This window comes from Cryptotermes secundus, unplaced genomic scaffold (genome assembly GCF_002891405.2).
Source record: "Cryptotermes secundus unplaced genomic scaffold, Csec_1.0 scaffold115, whole genome shotgun sequence".
Taxonomy (NCBI): Eukaryota; Metazoa; Arthropoda; class Insecta; order Blattodea; family Kalotermitidae; genus Cryptotermes; species Cryptotermes secundus.
Window position 1 is genome coordinate 231,198 of NW_019721516.1, and position 18,951 is coordinate 250,148.

The 18,951-nt window shown below is 37.7% G+C and overlaps 2 protein-coding genes across 5 annotated transcripts in view; one reads left to right on the forward strand and one right to left on the reverse strand.

Moving 5' to 3' along the window:
* Positions 1–2,653: 2,653 nt before the first annotated feature.
* LOC111875422 overlaps positions 2,654–18,951 on the reverse strand; it is a 202,396-nt gene continuing 186,098 nt past the window's right edge. For 2 of the 3 annotated variants that reach the window (XM_033755806.1, XM_023871666.2), the window contains exons 3-7: positions 15,680–15,757; positions 13,071–13,252; positions 7,051–7,249; positions 4,064–4,170; positions 2,654–3,012 (exon numbers count right to left, since the gene is read on the reverse strand). In XM_033755806.1, the coding sequence (XP_033611697.1) occupies positions 2,890–3,012; positions 4,064–4,170; positions 7,051–7,249; positions 13,071–13,252; positions 15,680–15,757 (689 nt within the window). In that variant the 3' untranslated portion in view covers positions 2,654–2,889. Of the gene's footprint in view, positions 3,013–4,063; positions 4,171–7,050; positions 7,250–13,070; positions 13,253–15,679; positions 15,758–17,250; positions 17,384–18,951 lie in introns of those variants that run through there. The other variant, XM_023871667.2, reaches the window with a different exon arrangement.
* The window catches only part of LOC111875421, an 85,820-nt gene continuing 80,037 nt past the window's right edge, over positions 13,169–18,951 (forward strand). Inside the window, exons 1-2 of one of the 2 annotated variants that reach the window (XR_004514194.1) lie at positions 13,169–13,273; positions 16,149–16,268. Coding sequence is in view for 1 of the 2 variants with exons in the window: in XM_023871665.2 (XP_023727433.2) it covers positions 16,265–16,268 (4 nt within the window). In the remaining variant the exon portion in view is untranslated. The remainder of the gene's footprint in view (positions 13,274–16,148; positions 16,269–18,951) is intronic. The other variant, XM_023871665.2, reaches the window with a different exon arrangement.

The following is an 18,951-nucleotide window of genomic DNA, read 5'->3' on the forward strand; positions in this document are numbered from 1 at the left end:
CTTCGTCGACAAGCAGCGGTCACTTGGTCGGTATAGTTCGCTTGTGGACTACAGGCCATCGAGTTTGTTTTGTGGTGTGTATTTAATTTGTAAGCAACACCTCTCTCTCTCTTTCTCCCTTACATACACACAAACTCTCTCTTTGTAAATGAAATCTAAATGGTCATCAGTTTTGTTTTGTGTTTTCGCATAATGAACGCCTATGTTCACCATTACTTGACTTGCCTAGCACTATTCCAGGCACTGTTGCTGCTTGATAGAGTTTACAGAATGCATAAGTAATGATGTCTAAAAGCAAAAGTCTGTGAGAATGGGTCAAGTTGTTCTAGTCCCATGAAGAAAGCAATAGCATGTACACCAGTAGTGATATGTTTTATCTTCTATTGTTAAACAGTAACTCATTTAAATTTTCTGTTATCAGTTTGGCACATCACATTAGTCAGCAAGATTGCAGGTGTTGAAGGGAAGGAGCTTTATGTAGGTATTTCTAAAGTGTATGGTTTAGTGAAGGAACATGAGAATTGAGACAATTCTGTGCCAATAATGACATTAATTTCAAGCATTTGAAAGAGGTGACTTTGCTATACAAACCAATTACATTTTCACATGTTAATCCTATGGATTTCAATTGACATATTCCACCTTGGATGGTTTCTTATATATTATGTAATTTTTATTGTGTATTTAAATAAAGTAATAAGCGTGTTGTTGTTAACAATACAGCCTTATTCCAGCACGATTACTTTAGGTCCGCATGACAACAGTGGGAGTGATAGTGACAGTAGGTGGTACTATGGTGACCCATGTAGATTCCATGTACAACTCAAAACTTACCAGCCCTTTTATGTATTATTTTTCCATATTCTTAGCAACAGAGGCATGCACAGAAAATAGCTCAAAGGTTACAAGCATGTTCTGCCAGATTACACTTACATTTAGAACATTGTACTTCCAGTTCTCATTCAGTTCCTTTCCTTAGTGCCTTCTCTCATATCATGCTTCTAACACTAATCATAATCAAAATACTGAGCTTTTAAGTAACAACACATTGCTGCCCAAAATCTGCACAGCCAGGTATACTCCAACAACATCAACAGAGGAAGAAAATTTTGGTATTGAATTGAATTTCCATACAACTCAGTTAAAAAGTTGACCTCTTTATGTTGAGTTGTCAAAATCGATGTACATGTTTGAAATATCTACAAATATTTAAACTAAAAATGCCATATTTTTCATGATGTATAGTTGACACATAGCAATGTTAAGGGTATTCCCAACATTTGCTTTTCACTCCTCAGCATGTTACGGAAAGAAAAGGACATCCTTGATATTTTTTGATATGAGATATATTTGGGGAGTTATGGCTTTGAATCATGTAGAAACATTACATCTGATATGTCTTTATTGACTGTAGAGTGCAAGTAACTTAAAATATAGATATAATATGTATATTGAGTAATAATTTTGTATCTGTCCACAATTTGAAGCTCATCATTTGGCTTTAGGAAACGCCAAAATATAATGATATGTGCAGCATAGACTGTAGATGTTTGAAAACACAATTCAATACAATAATCTCAATATACATATTTTATGGTTGTTTTTACATATTAAATACACTGTGTATGCCTCTGTTGGACAGTCTTTGCTGGTTATAACAGCAGATATGTAGAGAGATCTATGACTCATACAGTTAAGCTATTTTTTAAATCTGGTTTGAATATGCTCAAACATGCTCTTTTGCAAAATCAGTAAAGTAAAGTAAAGTAAAGTAAAGTAAAGTTTACTGTCAGAATTAAATAATTTTGTCAAGTACCGTGACACAGAAGTATATGATTGATGACAGTGAAGTAAGAACGTTTTTAATTTTATTTAATTATTTTTGAGGTTATAAAATTCTTTGCTAACTGTTGGTTAGCTTCCTTTGATTTGGTATCTAGTAGCATTTTGCACGTATATGATGGATTTTAGGTTCTGATGGCAGTGACAATGAAGAATGTGATTTTATAGATTGCAATACTATGTAGTTCAGAGACAGCTTGACATTTCAGAGAACCATATCACCTCCATCTTCAGGGTCGAAGAGTAAGCCAAGCAAAATACCAGCAGATGCAGATATGAATTTAGCAACATAAGGCTGTCTCCAAACTACATGACATTACAACCCAGCAGACCATTCTCTTCATATTTCATTTGCTAATTCTTTCCTTTTACATCATTACATTTCATTTAGATCACTGGATTTTGAGAATATACTTTTTGATTTAGATTGTATAGTTTAATTTGAAGTATTTGAAATGTGTTGAAGTCCTAAGGAAAATCAACTTTTACAGGTTTACACATTTCAAATTGTCTATTATATTGCCGGTATTTTTATGCGCACATAAATTTCCATTTAAGTGAAACGCATGTCTGCATTTTTTTTTTTGTATTTATGATTCATTCAAATTAATTGAGTTGGGCAAATAATACAACCCATAACACAGTTTGGGAACTAATAATTATGTGGTTTAGTATTTTATATTAAAACTTTGCAATCATGCATTTCAAATACATTTATAGAGAAATAAATTAGCTTGTATCCACAGCAGTGCTTAAATTCTGCAAATTGTTAACGATTTTTTATGTGAAACCAGTATTTTATGCATTAGTATTTTTAAGAGTCATGTGCTGGGTTATTGATCTCCCTAAATATCTTTATGATTTGTGCAACCTGACTGATGAGATAGTGATGATGTAACGTTGTTACAATGTAATACAAACATTAGTTAAAGTATCATTGTCCCACCATGGTTTCCTCTGTCACCTGTGCTGTATGGGTTGTACTGGTAAGTTTTGGGCTGTTGGAGCTGCTTGATGCGTCCTAAAGTGACCGAGCTTCTAGCAGGACTAAACGTCCACCTCGTGACACACCTCCATATAGTCAGGGTTGTGCATTATATCCTTGATCATATCTTTGAGAATGGTGTATCGTGGGAAGATGGGGTACACCTTCGAATTCATATATTCTGTCTGAAAGAAAGCAACATTTCTTTATTATTCATTCATTTAACACACACAAAGAATACACACACTTGAGAGAGTCTCTGAATGGTGTGTTGTAATTGACATAGAAAGTGGTATGGGGCAGCTCCCACTTTAGGAAACACTGCTCTGTATGATCAGCAGGTCTGGAAAACAGACCACACTGTCTTTCTTAGAAATTTACTGCATTGTTCATGCACTTAAAAATATACTAGGTTTCCTGAAGGACATATAGACTAGTGCTGTTTTATGTTGCATGATGCAACATCAGTAAACATCTGATGAGATGATTCCACTATATGACTACCTGTAGTAAATATAGATATGATTTATTTACCATATATTTTGGATTTATTAAAATGTTTAAGCTTATATAATATTAGAGAAAACTTGTGTATTGATGAAAGGCAGCTGTGAACAGTAAAAATTACACTGTGATTGATAGTGGTAGGTATTCTAGGGCAGGGTTCACCAAAGAGTTTTGGATGGAAGGTTGCAGGATAAACTGTAGAACACGGAAGGAAGTAACTTCATGAATCAGAACGCTCCTTGAGAAGCTGATAGTCTTTAACCAGTCAAGAAGTTTTACACCTTTAATGGATCCCAAAAATACTTCACTGTGTTAAAAAGACACTGCCAAAGACTCTACCCTTAGCCAGTGAAATCTAGTACGCAGCCTCACATCCTATTTCTTCAAGATTAAATTTAATATTTACTTCTCATTTATGCCTAGGTCTCCTGCATTATCTTTTATTTTCAGATTTTTAGGAGTTCTGTGGATTGGGTGGTGAGATAAAAATGCCTAACACAAAATTTTACAGGGGGCCTCACAGTGTGACTACCTAAAACAAATTAAAATTTGAAATTTTTGGTCTGTTGTCTTTGAAATTTATTACTGATATTAATTATCTCATAATCCCAGCTTTTAACCAGAAAACTGGGCCCTCATGAGGTCCAGTTCTGAAGTAGTTTTGTCACAGCCAAGTTATTACAAGATATGAAGATGTCAGGAAAGTTTGCAGTTCTGTCAATAGCTTACCTTCAGTTCTCGGATGAGGTTTCTGAGGCCAGAATACTTCTTCAGTAGGCGATAGAGGTCATTGGTCATTTGCGTGTTCTCACTCTCAATCTGCAGTATAGTCATGTCTGCAACAAGGAATTATTTCCATTATTATTAGTCACATGTGCCTTACTGCAACAGCAACAAGAACTTTGTGCCTGTCAATAAGATACTATTTATTTTTAATAAAATATGTTGTGAATATCTGTGTTGCAGGGTTACTCATGTTGAAGAACATATCAGAATATGAGTGAAAGAATGAAATCATGGAAGAATAAATGATGGGTGATGTTAGAATATTTTTCCAAGGAGGAACAGCCAGAAAAATCTGCTTACAAACTTAAGTTTAGACCATATTATATTTAAGCGTCTTGTTACATTCTACACTTCTATATGGATAATACAAACTCCGTATTGAAGAAAAGCAGTAGCACACACACAGAGAACCTGCACAAAATAACATGCTAGCTGTGCTGAAAGCAAGAGGTAGCCGCTGCAGCACGTATAAGCATAGAGCAGGTATCTCTGTGATTTTTTATTTTAAATTTAAATTTAAATTTTAAGTATTAAAACTAAATTGAGAATTTAAAATTTTAAACCAATCAACGAGTCAATATTAATAAAGATTTTAAACATAATTGACAAAACCGACAAGGGGAGTTCTGGAATATCGGGTGCCGATCGATGACAGAGCAGTGAACAATTGGAAATCTGGAGTATAAATGTTAATATTGAGTGCAGTGTGACAGCTACGTGAATTAAAATACACCTGATGATGGCCGATTGCCGCCGAAACATGAATTGTGAAAGAAGGGGACAAGAACTACAATAAAGTGTTGCATTTATGACGGAGTTTGTATTATACATATATTAAGTTTAGACCGTTTGATACTAATTTTACTGATGGCCCTGGGATATTGATGATACAAAATACATTTGAAAAGAAATATTTTAATTTTTGGTATATGTATTTGGTAGATGTAATTACTACTATTAAATTTTGATTATTATTTTTTTAATAAAGCAGGGATGCCAGATGCGTTGTTTGTCGCTTCTCTTGCACCCATGGTCTCTCTCACCTGGAAGAAACTTCTTTCCTATACTTAGAATACTCTGTTAAAAGTTTTAGCTCACATAAAACCAACTGGAATGAAATGGAATCAAAGAAATGAAATTCAATATGCTCAGTGCAGGTTCTGGTCTTTATTTGCAAGGAAGCACAATTTTCATGACATGAGACAGGGCCTCCCCACAATTAACCATATGAAGCAGTGTTTAGAAACAGTTTCTATTTCACAGAGAGAACACCGCTTCACCACTATACAGACCAATCTATTTGCTCTAAATAATCATGTGGACACATGAACACAGTATGTGGAAAGAATGCAGAGTTTTGTAATATTACAGCATGTTGTAACTGAAGTAACAACTGTTAAACTTAGTCTTCCAGTACCGCACTCATTCTGTTTATATTTATTTAACTCCGTGGCTTTTAGTCCGCAAGCGAACTATACCGACTGAGCCAACTTTTGTGGATAGAGGGCGTCACATGGTCAGCGGAATGGATCCCCACGGCCGTTAGTCTCGATTTTCTAGACCGAAATTCTGTTTATAACTGACACGATTATTTTATGAACACTGAAATACCATGTAATCTCTTACTTAATTTTTAATGTTATTAACATTTGTACCATTGTTCTTCCAGTCTTCAGTAATTTGTTACTCTGTTTCATGTACTGTGACTAACTGCATGAAGCAGTCAGGATTACAGGATTTTTGGATTTAGGTATTGTAAAAGACACAAAAGAACACAACATTCTGAAAACCAAACAAAGTCATTCTTGAGAAGCTTATTGTCATCCAGCTGGTCAAGAAATTACGTTTTATGTAACTCGACGGTTCAGTACTGCATTCACTGAAATGAGTCCAGTATGATATCTTTAATAGCCATTTTAATATAATTATGCCATCTGCAGACAGGTCTTCCAAGTGGCCTCTTTCCTTCATTTCTTCTTACTAAATATTTGTCATTCTTTCATATCTCAGATGTGGGATACGTTTCGTATCCATCTCAGCCTCTGTGATTTAGTTACCCTAATAATCTCCAACGAGGAGTTCAGTTATTTTTCCAGTTTCCTGTCACTTCCTGTCTCTTAGGTCCAAATATACCCTTTGGCATTTTATTTCCATTGATCTCAAATCTGTGTTCTTTCTTTGGGACAAAAATTGGTCCCATATCCATTCAAAACAAGAAGTAGAATATATACGTTTATAAGTTTGTGTTATTTCTGTATGATTCGGAAAGACAAATTATTCTGAACTGGATTTTAGTTAGCATTCTTAAAGTTAAACTGTTTCTAATTTCGTCATAATTTTAATTCGATTTGTTACCGTCCTTTCCAAATATTTGAATATATACTATTGTTTTGTAGAATTAGTTATGGGGTTCGTATAATATTTTTCTCATTCTTGCGATGAGACATGAACACATGTTTATTTATCTCTGCTCGTGTTTCCAGGCCAGTTTCCCTACCGTCTTATTATAAATTTCCGGTGTTTCCTTTATACTGTTTATGCCTTCGCCCATTAGCATCATCAACATAATCCAGAGGCTGATGTATTTCATTCGGTTCCACCCTCTGCTGATTTTATTTAACTTTTCTAGTAGCATACTCCGAAATGAAATTATAAAGCAATGCATATGAAACCTCTCTGTGTTACAGACCGGTATGAATAAGAAAAGCGACACCTATTTTCATATAACTGTTGTGCTCCAATTGTCATGCATTTAAATTTAGATGCCCGAAAGTTAATTACAACACTTCTTGTATCGAATTGTATATTTGTTGGAGGTATTTCAAGGTGCTGTTAGTGGAACGTCTTGTTAATCTCTAGACGCAAATCGAGCTATCCTGCTGCTGTATATTTCCATTGTATCAGCGCTTCGTTTCCTTTCAGTTACTCACTCTCAAGGCGGTCTATCCTCTCGCGTCGATTCTCTGCCTCTTCGGCAAGTTTCGCCGAAGTCTTGACGCCCTCCCCAGATTTCTGAGTCTTCTCCATGATGGCACATGCGCGCAGAACGAAGGCTGGCACCGTTTCCTGCTTTTCTTGCTTGGGAATGTCCACTAGAGTCCAGTACTGGGTCTCCAGGCGGATCACCTCCTGCACACACAGAAGTTAGTATTAATGTATATTCGTGCCTATACTTAATTACTAAAGCACAACGCCATTAAGTTATACGGGGGAGTGGAGGTATTGTATTGTATTGGAGAGGATGGGTTTCCCCATGCACTTAGACCAACTGTTGGTCCATTGTGCCTCCCCCTATGATATTCTACCAGTCTCTATTCCCTACCGGTACTGGTGCGTGCCATCAGTCCCGACTCAGCCAGCGAGTTCGGCCTCTACTGGCTCAGCGGTATCTCGATGCTTCCCCTATCTACCAGAGGCGTTAGAGACTACTGTTGGGCGGGAAATGTCCTGAATTTGGCTCAGTGGTCCCCTTAGGACATGAGGTTCTTTTACGTGCCGTAAAGCTACGACACGGGACCCACGGCTTAAAGTCCCTCCCGGAGGATTTGTTCCCTGAATTTTTCCGCCCTTAAAAATTCCACGACCTCCGCCGGGTTTGAACCCGCGTACCTTGAGTCACGAGGTGGGAACATTACCCCTACGGAGGCCGCTGAGTCGCAACCAGATGAATGTGGGTGGTCAACTTCACTCTGGCTGCTTAACCCCGGGGAAAGAGCCCCGGTATCCCCTGGATAGGAGAATAGGTGAGTCCATGAAGGAGTGTGGACGTTGTGAACTAGGGAAAAATTTTTTGCCCCTACTAGGAATCGAACTTCGACCATCCAGCCTGTAGCCCGTCAGTATGCCGGCCGATAAACAGAAAATCTCTCTCAATACAGTTTTAGAAGTATTATACTTTCTAACAGATTCCATGAAGAAAAGTCTCTTTTGAGAGGCTTGTAATAGTTGAGTTGCAGTTTGAAGATCCATTACCCTGTCCAAAGAACACTTTGCTATATCTTGCCCTGTATCAGTTCAGTCCAGCCGACCTCCCCCCCACACCTTATTTATTGAAAACTAATTTGAATGCTATCCTCCCAACACGCCTAGGTATTCCAAGTGGTATCTTCTTTTGATTTTTCCCCAAAAGAATCTATACAGATTTATAATTCTCCTCATGTGCGTTCTTTATCATAAAAATCTTACCAAAACTTTAAATGCCCTGTGGACAAAATACAGAGTTTCTGAGTGTTAAAACTGTGGGTACATACAAGGTTTGGACAGAATAATGGAAACACTAGAGATACTGTACACATTTCTTTATAAATATGGTGTTGAACCAACTTTTGCCTTCAGTACAGCCGCAGTCCTTCTTGGAATGGACACGCATAAGTTTCGAACAGTCTCTAGCGGAATTTTATACCCCTCTTCTTGAAGAACATCTTCAAGTTGCTTTAGAGATGTTGGAGGTGGGAATCTGTTCTTCACTTTAGTCTCCAAAACTGACAACAGTGGTTCAATGATGTTCAAAGCTGGTGATTGTGCTGGACAGGGAAGATGTTGAAGTTCACTTTCATGCTCTTCAAACCATGACTGAACAGTTCCAGCTGTGTGAATGGGGGCATTGTCATCTTGGAAAACTGCATCGCTGTTCGGAAATAACGTCTGGATCACGGGATGCACCTGATTACCGAACCTGTTCATGTACTCCCTTAGAGTAATTCAGCCATTAAGGGTAATAATGGGAGCAACAGAACACTGCACCACGACATTGCTGCTCAAACCATCACAGAACCTCACCCGTGTTTCACTGTTGGAACCAGGCATTCCAGATTGTGGGCTTCCTTGGGTGTTCTCCAAATGTAGGGAACAGCAACTTTTCTGACCATATCACATGAGCGTTTCCAGTTGTCCTGTGTCCAGATTTTATGATCTTTACACCATCGTTTACACATCTGAGCATTACTTTCAGTAATCAGGGGTTAGCAGTCGCAGCCCCACCGTAGATATTGGATTTGTGAAGCTAACATCGGACAGTTTTTATGTGTCCTCAAGATGAATATTCAATTCTGCTTTTCCTGTCACTTGTGCTGCTGTAGTTGTTTGACTTCGAAACAACCTTCTCAGTGTACGGCGATCTCTTTCTGTCAATGTTAGTTTTCGCCCACCACTTCTTTTCGCTGATGTTGCCTTCCCCTGATTCCTGTATGCCGACATAAGCTTAGAAACTGTCGTTCTCGATACACGTAACAATGTGGCAGTTTTTCTCACGGATGCTGAAGATAAACGCGCACAAACGATTTGTCCTCTTTCAAAATCGGAGAGCTCCCCATTTTCCGATTCTTTCACACCGACTGTTACTCAACACAATCACTAATGCACTTACACGAGCACTACAGATTGTAAACAAACGGAAGAACATTTAATATTGTCAACTGAAGTTCTTTCAATGTAGCCTACACAAAGTCTATTCCTCAGTTTCTTGGTGTTTCCATTATNTCGAGCACTACAGATTGTAAACAACTATTAACTCTTGTGCCTTAAAGGTTTAAACGTGAATATAGACTCTATTTGACTTTGTATGTTGGCCGGATGTAATTCTTGTGTAATTCACAAATATATTTCATGACATTATAAAATACTTATACCCCTAAATCAAATTCCAGAACCGTACACAGTTTACTGCTTTTCTCCGAAGTCATTGAACCTACGGGAGATGAGACGTTTGTGGAATGGAGATTATATTCCAGGATCTTTATGAGTACATCGTAGAGGGCTCTGACGCTGGTGCATAACACGGAGTCCAAAACACAATCCCGAGAGCTTTATAATTTCTCTCAGTATTGTTAGTTAAGTTTAATCGTGAAGGTAGAGATAACCTGGACATGTAGCACGGGTGAGAAAGGCAAGAAATATATGTATAACATTTGAGATGGGTGAAACGTCGCGAATAGAGTCCACTTGGTGGACCGAGACCTGAGATGAAGATGATGATGCGAGTATAGCTGATCTGACGGAAGGACAAGTATGTTGTGAAGATGGAAACGTGATTGAATGGCGAAAGGAAAGGATGAGTTGAAATGTTATTTGGTAACAATTTTAATTCTCAGATTTCATGTAAACGATGAAATTCTTTGCCAGAAAACAAGTTACTTTTTGGATGTTATTGCGGTCGCCTGCTATCTAGTGTTCATACTGCACGCCAAACGGGTGTGTTGAAGAAGTTGCCGAATAAGCACGGCGACTTTGGAATTTGGGATTCCTTAATGTTAGAATTGTTTTTATTCGATGGAATTGTCGTAGATATAATTAGTAATAATCATACATTTAATCTTGGATTAAATTTAGCATCATTATTTTAAAATAATCCATACTGATAAGATGCTAGCGCTGAACTAGTGAAATTATCCGCCTCTTATGGGATCCTAAATTTTATTACCATGTTCATAAGAGTCCGCAACTGGTCCTCATAATAATCCAGACGAATCAAATTCATATTCTCACACCCTATTTATTTTAAACTAATTGAATATTATCCTCCCATCTACCCCTCTCCCCACATATTTTATTTACGGGGAGACACCAAGTTTATCACTCATACAAAAAACATTATGCATGTAAATTGGTGCACCTTAATCTTTACATTTTTTATAGGCGACGGAAAGACTGAACATTCCAAAATGAATGGTAGCAATAACTGCTAAAATAGGCTTATAGCTCTCCTTAATTGCTTCTTAAATACACTTAGGATTTGTTAGGATTATTTCCAATTAAATGGGTTGTTATGATTTATTTTTAGTTTTGAGGAACAGTAAAGTATTAACACAAATGTGAACTGGACTTTTTATATTTTACTTAAAATATAAATTATTATTATTATATTGTTTGGTGTTTGTCCCTCTAACGAACACTGTCCTTCTGCTCGGTGCGCCTATGCTGCCAACGCGGTGGGTAAAGATCTCGACATATTTGCAATCGGAACAGTTTCTGTCAATGACACTGAACCTAAAATTGTTAATAATATTTGTTAATGATACTATTAATATTAATTGTGTGTATGTGGTCTTATTTTGTTGTTCTCTCCTGTTAACGTTAACTTTAATTTTTCTTGGAATTATTATTAATCTGTTGTCATTATGTAGACTCTCAAATTTTGTATTTGTTTTTTAATTATTTTTATGTAATTCTATGTACTCATGCTAACCTTTTAATTGGCCTCTGTGCTGTTAAGTTGTACTTAAGTAAACATGAATTGAATTAGGATGTTGAGCTGCCACACACATAAATAAGAAGTAATTGGGTTATTATTACTATTAACTTCTGTGTGTGTATGTGTATTGTCATTTCTGACCACATAATGGAATAACCTTCGAAATATACTTATTTTATTTTCTCACCTGTTAATGCTAACTTTAATTTTTCTTGGAATTATTATTGATTTAATGCCATTATACATATAGACTGTATTATTTGTGTTTCGTCTTTTAGTTATATCTGTATTTCTGTGTACTCGTACCAACTCTGTTATTGGCTTCTGTGCTGNGATAATAAAATAATTATTTCTTTGTTTTTCCCATATATGCATTAATGTGTTTTTCCCCCAGTGTTTACCTCTTAATTAGTCTTTGACTTTGTGTTTTGTTTGTCCAGTGTGTAACTACTTTTATCTACACTGTGTTGTATCTGTAATTGGCCTTTCGGCTGTTGTCTCAACACATAAATAATAAAGAATTGAATTATTATTATTATATCTTAGCGAAAGTTTGAAAGTACATTACTGTTTTTATTACACAACGGCAAAGGGTTATCGTGAACAAAGTGTAACCTCCAGCAGACTCAGAAGTGTTTCTTGTGTGTCATAGCTTGTGTTGTGAACTTTGTACGCGTTTTTATTGGAGACGTCCTTTCCATTGCTGAGACATATATTTTAATTGCGTAACCTAGCGAATCAAGTCCATGACAGTGCGAATGTTCGTTACATTCCTGAAATTCATATTAGACTATGTTACAAATATCTTAATCTGGAGCCAAGGTTACTGTTTACAAGAGCCAGCATGACGTCTTTGTACTGCAGTATCGGAGGGTGTACAGAAAGTGATGGTTCTGCAGACCGGTCCCTGAGGAGAAAGCAAGAACTCATTTTAGCTTTATTTTATGTATACATGAGAATTTAAGACCTATGCTGTCGTCATATTTTTTTTTTCTAGTAAGGCTTTTTAGCAATCTTTACATTTTAGAAGTACAGTGCAAGAGTTTCTGTCTAATTCACTAACTGAACTGTAGTAATTAAAAAATGGTTAGTGCCGCTGATACCAGTATTCAACAATGGATATGACTCTCACAATATATTTCCCTAAGATTCGTCTTAATATTATCGTCCATAATGTTTCCATTTATCTTCCAAATAGACCTTTCCTAAGCTGTTTCTTTTATGTATGCACTTGCCCTTTGTCTCCATTCTAGCAACATATACAGCCCTTAGCAGTCTCTTGGATCCCGCGACTCTAAAAATACTAAGTGGCCTATACAGAACTTAAAGTTCCTTATTTTTTAATATTGCTACCGTCATCCCTCTAATTTCCAAATATTTTTAGTTGCTTGTTTAATTGTGTCACTTGTAGTTTATGTTCATCCCTTAAAGCATAATACCACGTTTCACACTCACAAAGATCAGCTGGTAAAACTTTGTGTTTTATATCATACTCTTTACAAAGGCGCTCAAGAGGAACGTACAGAGGAGGACCATGGGGAAGGCCAAGGTTCACACAGGGTTGTAGCGTCAGTAAAGAAGAAGAAGAAGAAGGTATCGTACTCTTTGGGATTTTGGGAAGTAGACTGAACAGTTAAATTTCTCTACGATCTTCCTGATAGTTCAATCCAAATAGAGGCTCGTTAGATTAATTCCTATATTTGTGTCTTTACCCATTCATTTCCTGCGTAGTAATTTCATGCATTGAACTGAAATTGATACCTTGATCATGGCTTTGAGTAGGTTATATCTCTGGAACACGTTGCGCACAGACTTGCTGTCTGTGTATTTGGTCATTAGCGTGATGAGCGACCGTTTTGCTGTCTCGTAGCTCTCCTCCAGGCGCACGCGCACTGCTCTCAGCCGTTCGTTTGTTTCGATTACCTCCTCTTTCGATTGTCCGCCTGCAACATGTTTCCAGCATGGTAAGAAGTTTGCTGTCTTAGGAGTAAAGTAATTTGTTAACAACTTTCTTTTTAAAATAACACATATGTTGGATATTTTCCATGTAATTGGGGTTAGTTGAGGAAAACACGACGTTTCGGAAACTGGTTGTGTTTCCGTTATCAGGTACGGAAGTAGAGGTTAGCTCCATCTAATGAACCGAACACAGTACGTGTCACAATTTTACCTAATGGCCGAAGCAGAGTCAATATGGCTCATATACGCTTAAAAGCACACCATCACAAACCTTCAGGCATAAATTTTTGTTTTCCTTACATGTGAGCCCGTTTGAGAAATCTGAAGCTTGTCCTAGCCTCAAGCTAAGCCATAAAAAGAAAAGTAACATCTCATTCTAGGCCGCTCGATAGCTCAAGCGGTTAGTCGCTGGCTTCCCACCGCGGCGGCCCGTCTTCGATCCCGGGTCTAGTCAAATGGGATTTGTGGTGAACAAAGTGGTGCTGGGGCAGGTTTTCTCCGAGTACTTTGGTTTCCCCTGCCAATCTTCATTCCACCAATTGCTTCACAATCACCCTCACCTATCATCTGGGGCTGGTACAATAGGCCAGAAGTGGCCGCAGTACAAGGGACTTAGTCCCACCCCACTAGCATTAAAAAAAAATCTCATTCTATATATGTCCATGATGTATTTTCAGTAAATGAATAAATTAAATTATAATTCAATTCAGGTAGAAATATAGGCTGAATAAGGAATATTTTTAATAAGTATATTTTTAATTTTTGGATAGAATAACTTTCATTGGATATCCTGCGTTATTCATTTTCCGCCACTTTCTCAATATCTGGATATCATTAACTGTTAATAAGTGTAGTGTTTGTGTCATGAAGTCAGCCCGCTAGTCATATCGGGAAGACCGGCTTAAGCGTGTTTTCTGGGAGTTGTTTATGACCGATAGACACACTGCGAATCAGTTTACGTAGGAAAACATTTGACTAACATGGGATTATTAATGACCTACATTTGTATAAAGCTATTGACCCTTTGAAACACAGTGGTTACTATATGTACTACCTGCTTTAACGCACCAAAACTCTGCATTCAGCCCACAGAGTGCAATTGTGTGTTTCGTATGATTCTCAGAGTAAACAGCAGCTTTTTCCCGAAAGAGACTTAACTGGTTGGTCTTTGTAGCGGAGATGTATTATATTTCTGTGACGTACAAACTCAATTTTTATATATTATGTAGAAGGAATTCAGTCTTTAACATATGAGAGTTTCTTTGTTCCAAATTATCGCTTTTATCGGACTGACTGCTTCCTGGGAAGAAAAGGCATTCCCCATAACTACGTAGATCTATGCTATAAGCGCGATATGTACACTTCACAAAGGCCAAGCATGTTCATAAGAGACAAACCCGTCCTCTCCTCAGAGAGGTTGATACATAAGGACTGTAACCTAAAGGGTTCAGTTGCAAAAAAAATATTGATCGTGTTGCTCAAGGGGTTCGGCACCAAAACGAACTGATTGGCGGTAAAACGTCAGTCGTAAAGTGACCCTGACCCTGACCCTGACTCTGACTCTGACTTTAAGGGGTTAATTTACCCCGATTTTTGCATGTCTTATCTCGTGTAAGGACCTTCGAATACCGGACCGCCATTGTAATTTAGTGGTTAACATAATCGCCAAATATTCAGAAGGCTCAGGCTCCTGTACTAAAATTCGTCAATAATATTGAAAATAAAAAGTCACAAAATCTATCAGTCTAGTCCCCTGAAGAAGAGAATGGCGTCACCGCCCGAAACGTTGTGTATAACAAGAGCTAATTTTTTAATGTAGGCCATATGATCAGTAAACAGGCTTGAATTAGCATATATTTCTTATGAAGCGTTTATATTGACGTTAATAAGAAGCGTGTGGTATGTAGCCATACATACACATTTCACTAATTAGCGGTATTCATAAATTATAAATAAAAGAACAATTAACATTAAAATACAATTTAGAGGAATAAGGTATGGTGGCTTGGATTGGATTCAACTGACTCCTGATAGTGTCCAGTGGCAGGATTTTGTGAATATGGTAATGGACCTTCGGGTTGCGTTGGTCATAACTATTCGAGAAGAACTCTGTTATTTGGAGTTGCCTGGTTAAGCAAGCAACAGGGTCTAGCTAACTGCAATGAAAATGCTTTATGGATCCTAGGGTAAGATCTTAAGAATAACATTCCATGAAAATTTTTACTTACTGCAGATGATTATGTTTCAAATTTCCTTAGGATGTAATTGAAAAGAGATGCAAATTAATTGGCGTAAGATTTCAAGAAGATAAATAATTTCCACTGTTGTTTTTATGGTGTTTGCGCTAAAAGCATGGGGACTTATTCTTGAGATTTAAGGTCGACGTTTCGGTGCTTTACACCAATACTTACTAGACGTTCCTTCGTCCTTGACATCTTGGACTATTCGACGAACACTCTGCGTGAATTTCCCCACTAGATTGGTCCCCGCTGTAACACACAGACAAACCAATTTCTGTTAGTAGAACATTTCGTGTCTTAACGACATTACATCAACTGCAGAATTTCCTAATGTAAAATACGAAATATTAGCTTTATTCTAGCTGGTTAATTGCAGAAATCTGAGTGGAAGATTTTGTGATGCAATTTGAAATTTGTAATGTTAAGCTCGATTAAATCGAATGGGGAAAATCATAATGTTAGAGTCGACCATATCGATTTTTCATATAAATATGCGTCCGCCATTTTGTCGTATCACGTGCAGCTTCAAATTATGCAGAAGAAAAATATGCCGAATTTATGGGAAATACAAAGGTGTTTTTCAATTAATTTAATTCGGACAGAGAGTAACATTATCCATCCGTATTTTTGGTGCTTACAGGCTGGAACTAAATGGAGTAAGACACTTTCCGGCATTTATGCCGGAGGAACTGAAACTACGAAACCTCAGCGAAGACAGTGGATTTCCTAGCCTGCATTCTTGCCCGGAACGTCTTGATGGGTAAGCAGAATGTCTATCATCTGTTGTTCAATTCAGACACGCTTCAGTGGCCCTCGAATGTCATTTCTTTCATATTACTTGAAGTGTCATATTTAAGTTAAATATATTCCCACTGTGAGACTAACTCGCCACAGTGAAAATTAGTATCAGTATATTCGTTAATAAAGGAGCCAGAATTCGAAGACGTTTTACCGGTTTCTAGTCTCCTCTGAAGTTTAGTTGACTTTTCACAGCACATTGATACATTGATGCAGGAAGTCAACAACGTGTTTGGAAGCGAGTAGAGGCAGACTACGAAATGACGATGCAGAGCACACTGGCACAAACTGCTTCTGCATGTCCATTTCAAAGAGAATGGTAAAAAAGCATTTGAAGTTCTATAAAGTTGTTAATTTGGGGTAGGGTATGATGCAGTTCCAAATATCCCAAGGCTACGAACTCAAACTGTTATGCGAACATTTGATTACTAGCTGGCTTCGTGAAAGCTTTCGATTTTTATATCTGCTGGTAAGTCTATGTCAGCCTCGTGAGGATAATTGAGGAGCTATTTCAAGGAAATAGCTGCTCCAGTCTAGAAAACTGAGATTAACGGCCGTGGGGATCCGTTGTGCTGACCACGTAACACCCTCTATCCATAAAAGTTGGCACTAACTTCGCCAAGCGGCGGTAGCTCGGTCGGTATAGTTCGCTTGCGGACTACAGGCCACGGAGTTTGTTTTTGACCTGTATGTCCACACGAAACTGTTATGATGCCAGGATGGGTGCTGTCTAGGGTACCTGGTCGAGGATATGTCCCTAGTGTAATGTCCCTTCCCAAGTCATAATGAAACACCTTTCTCTTTTAAAACCCAAAGGAAGAAAGTAACATTTATTACTCAACAAATTAACATAATTGGTTTAATTAAATCTTGCCTACTTGCAATCACTTCTCCTCTCTGCTGAGGTTAATTGGCCAGGCTGTGACAAACAGATCTCTACTTACAAAATACAGCAACTTTGTTGGTGGTGAACATGGTGATGCGTGACACTTGTAGAGGTCTGTGGTCGGCCTACTCCTGTTGCCTGCCGCCTAGGTGTAGCGGTTCCCCCTGGAGGATGGACCGTTTATCTATCTCAAAGCACTTGTCTCGACTGTCAAGAAGTCTCTCACTTCCTTTTCATAAACCTTAAATACTCTCTGTTTTCCCCAGGCACTTTGTAACAGAAGTTACAATTGGACGGCCATCTTCCTTATCATCTTTCGTCTCCTAAACTGACAAGTGACTGCTTGACATCATTCATACGTCATGGGATATACAACTCATCTCCTCATGCCATTTATTCCAAGTTTCATCTTTAGTACTATTACTTGTCACCGCAACATCCGTCGTTAACCCTCCTGCACAGGAAGTCGATGTGGTCTACCTTCCAACTTTACTCGCAATGTGTTTTCCCCTCCACATCCTACATCCTGTGGTCTAGTTACACTTCATACAGTCTGCTTACATACCCATACAATTAGTTAAATGATTACCAATATACAATCAATACTTATTTCTTATTACCCTTATCCCTTCCAGGTAACCTCAATATATATATATGTGTGTGTGTGTCTGTCAGGTAAAGTCGTCTCGTAACAAAACAAGTAGGTGTTTACTTGAGAGATTTTTGTGAAATTTAATATAAGTTGCATATATTAAAACTTGTATATCCAAGTATATTCATGCTAATATATTTCCGTCAATGTCTCTAACAGAGGAAAGAGAACATTTACTGTTATCTCAGTTCCTGAACGGCTCTTTCCGATCACGACTACGTTCTGCAAATATAGACTGCCGGAAATTATGAATCGAATTGCATGTTGAGCCACGTCAGTCTGTTACTAGCAAAACACAGTTGTCGTTCATTATTACATTTATGAGCCTCTGTGGTCATGTTTTGTCCTGCTTAAAAGCCGCTTTTAGTAAATATATGTAATGTTAATTGGGTTAAGTTTCCACTTCTGTTTCGTGGCTCTAAACATAGGGAAACGAGAGAAGAATCTTTCAGGGAGTGAGCTTTTCTATGAACATCTGAAGAAGAAAGGGAAATATTAAAATGAAGAAAGCAGTCTTCTGGGATTTGACACCGTGTATAAGTGGTGTTAACCGACGTTTCGGAGGAACGTATCGCCTCCATCTTCAGGGTAGAAGAAAATATAAGAATTCTGCAAGCGAAGAGACCGTGAGAACCGGTAAAAGCAGACACCGGTTCTCACGGTCTCTTCGCTTGCAGAATTCTTATATTTTCTTCTACCCTGAAGATGGAGGCGATACGTTCCTCCGAAACGTCGGTTAACACCACTTATACACGGTGTCAAATCCCAGAAGACTGCTTTTTTCATAGTCACCGCCGTGAAAGCCTCAAATCTTACGAGATATTAAAATCTTAGCCAAAGGAAACAATTTAGGTACAATATCTGTTATCTATGTGTGTCTGTGTTTTTCAAATTTTGAATTTCGAACATATTAATCAATTTTCACGAAGCTTGGTATGAACCATATGACATTAGATGCGATTCCGAGGCCATAAGTTTTATTTTCCGGCATTCAATAATAACGGTATGGCGGACGCGCGAACTTATTAAGTGGAGTAACACTAACGCTACACGCTTGGGTACTGAAATGATATATTATAATAGACTTTTTAACACTTGGAACTTTGT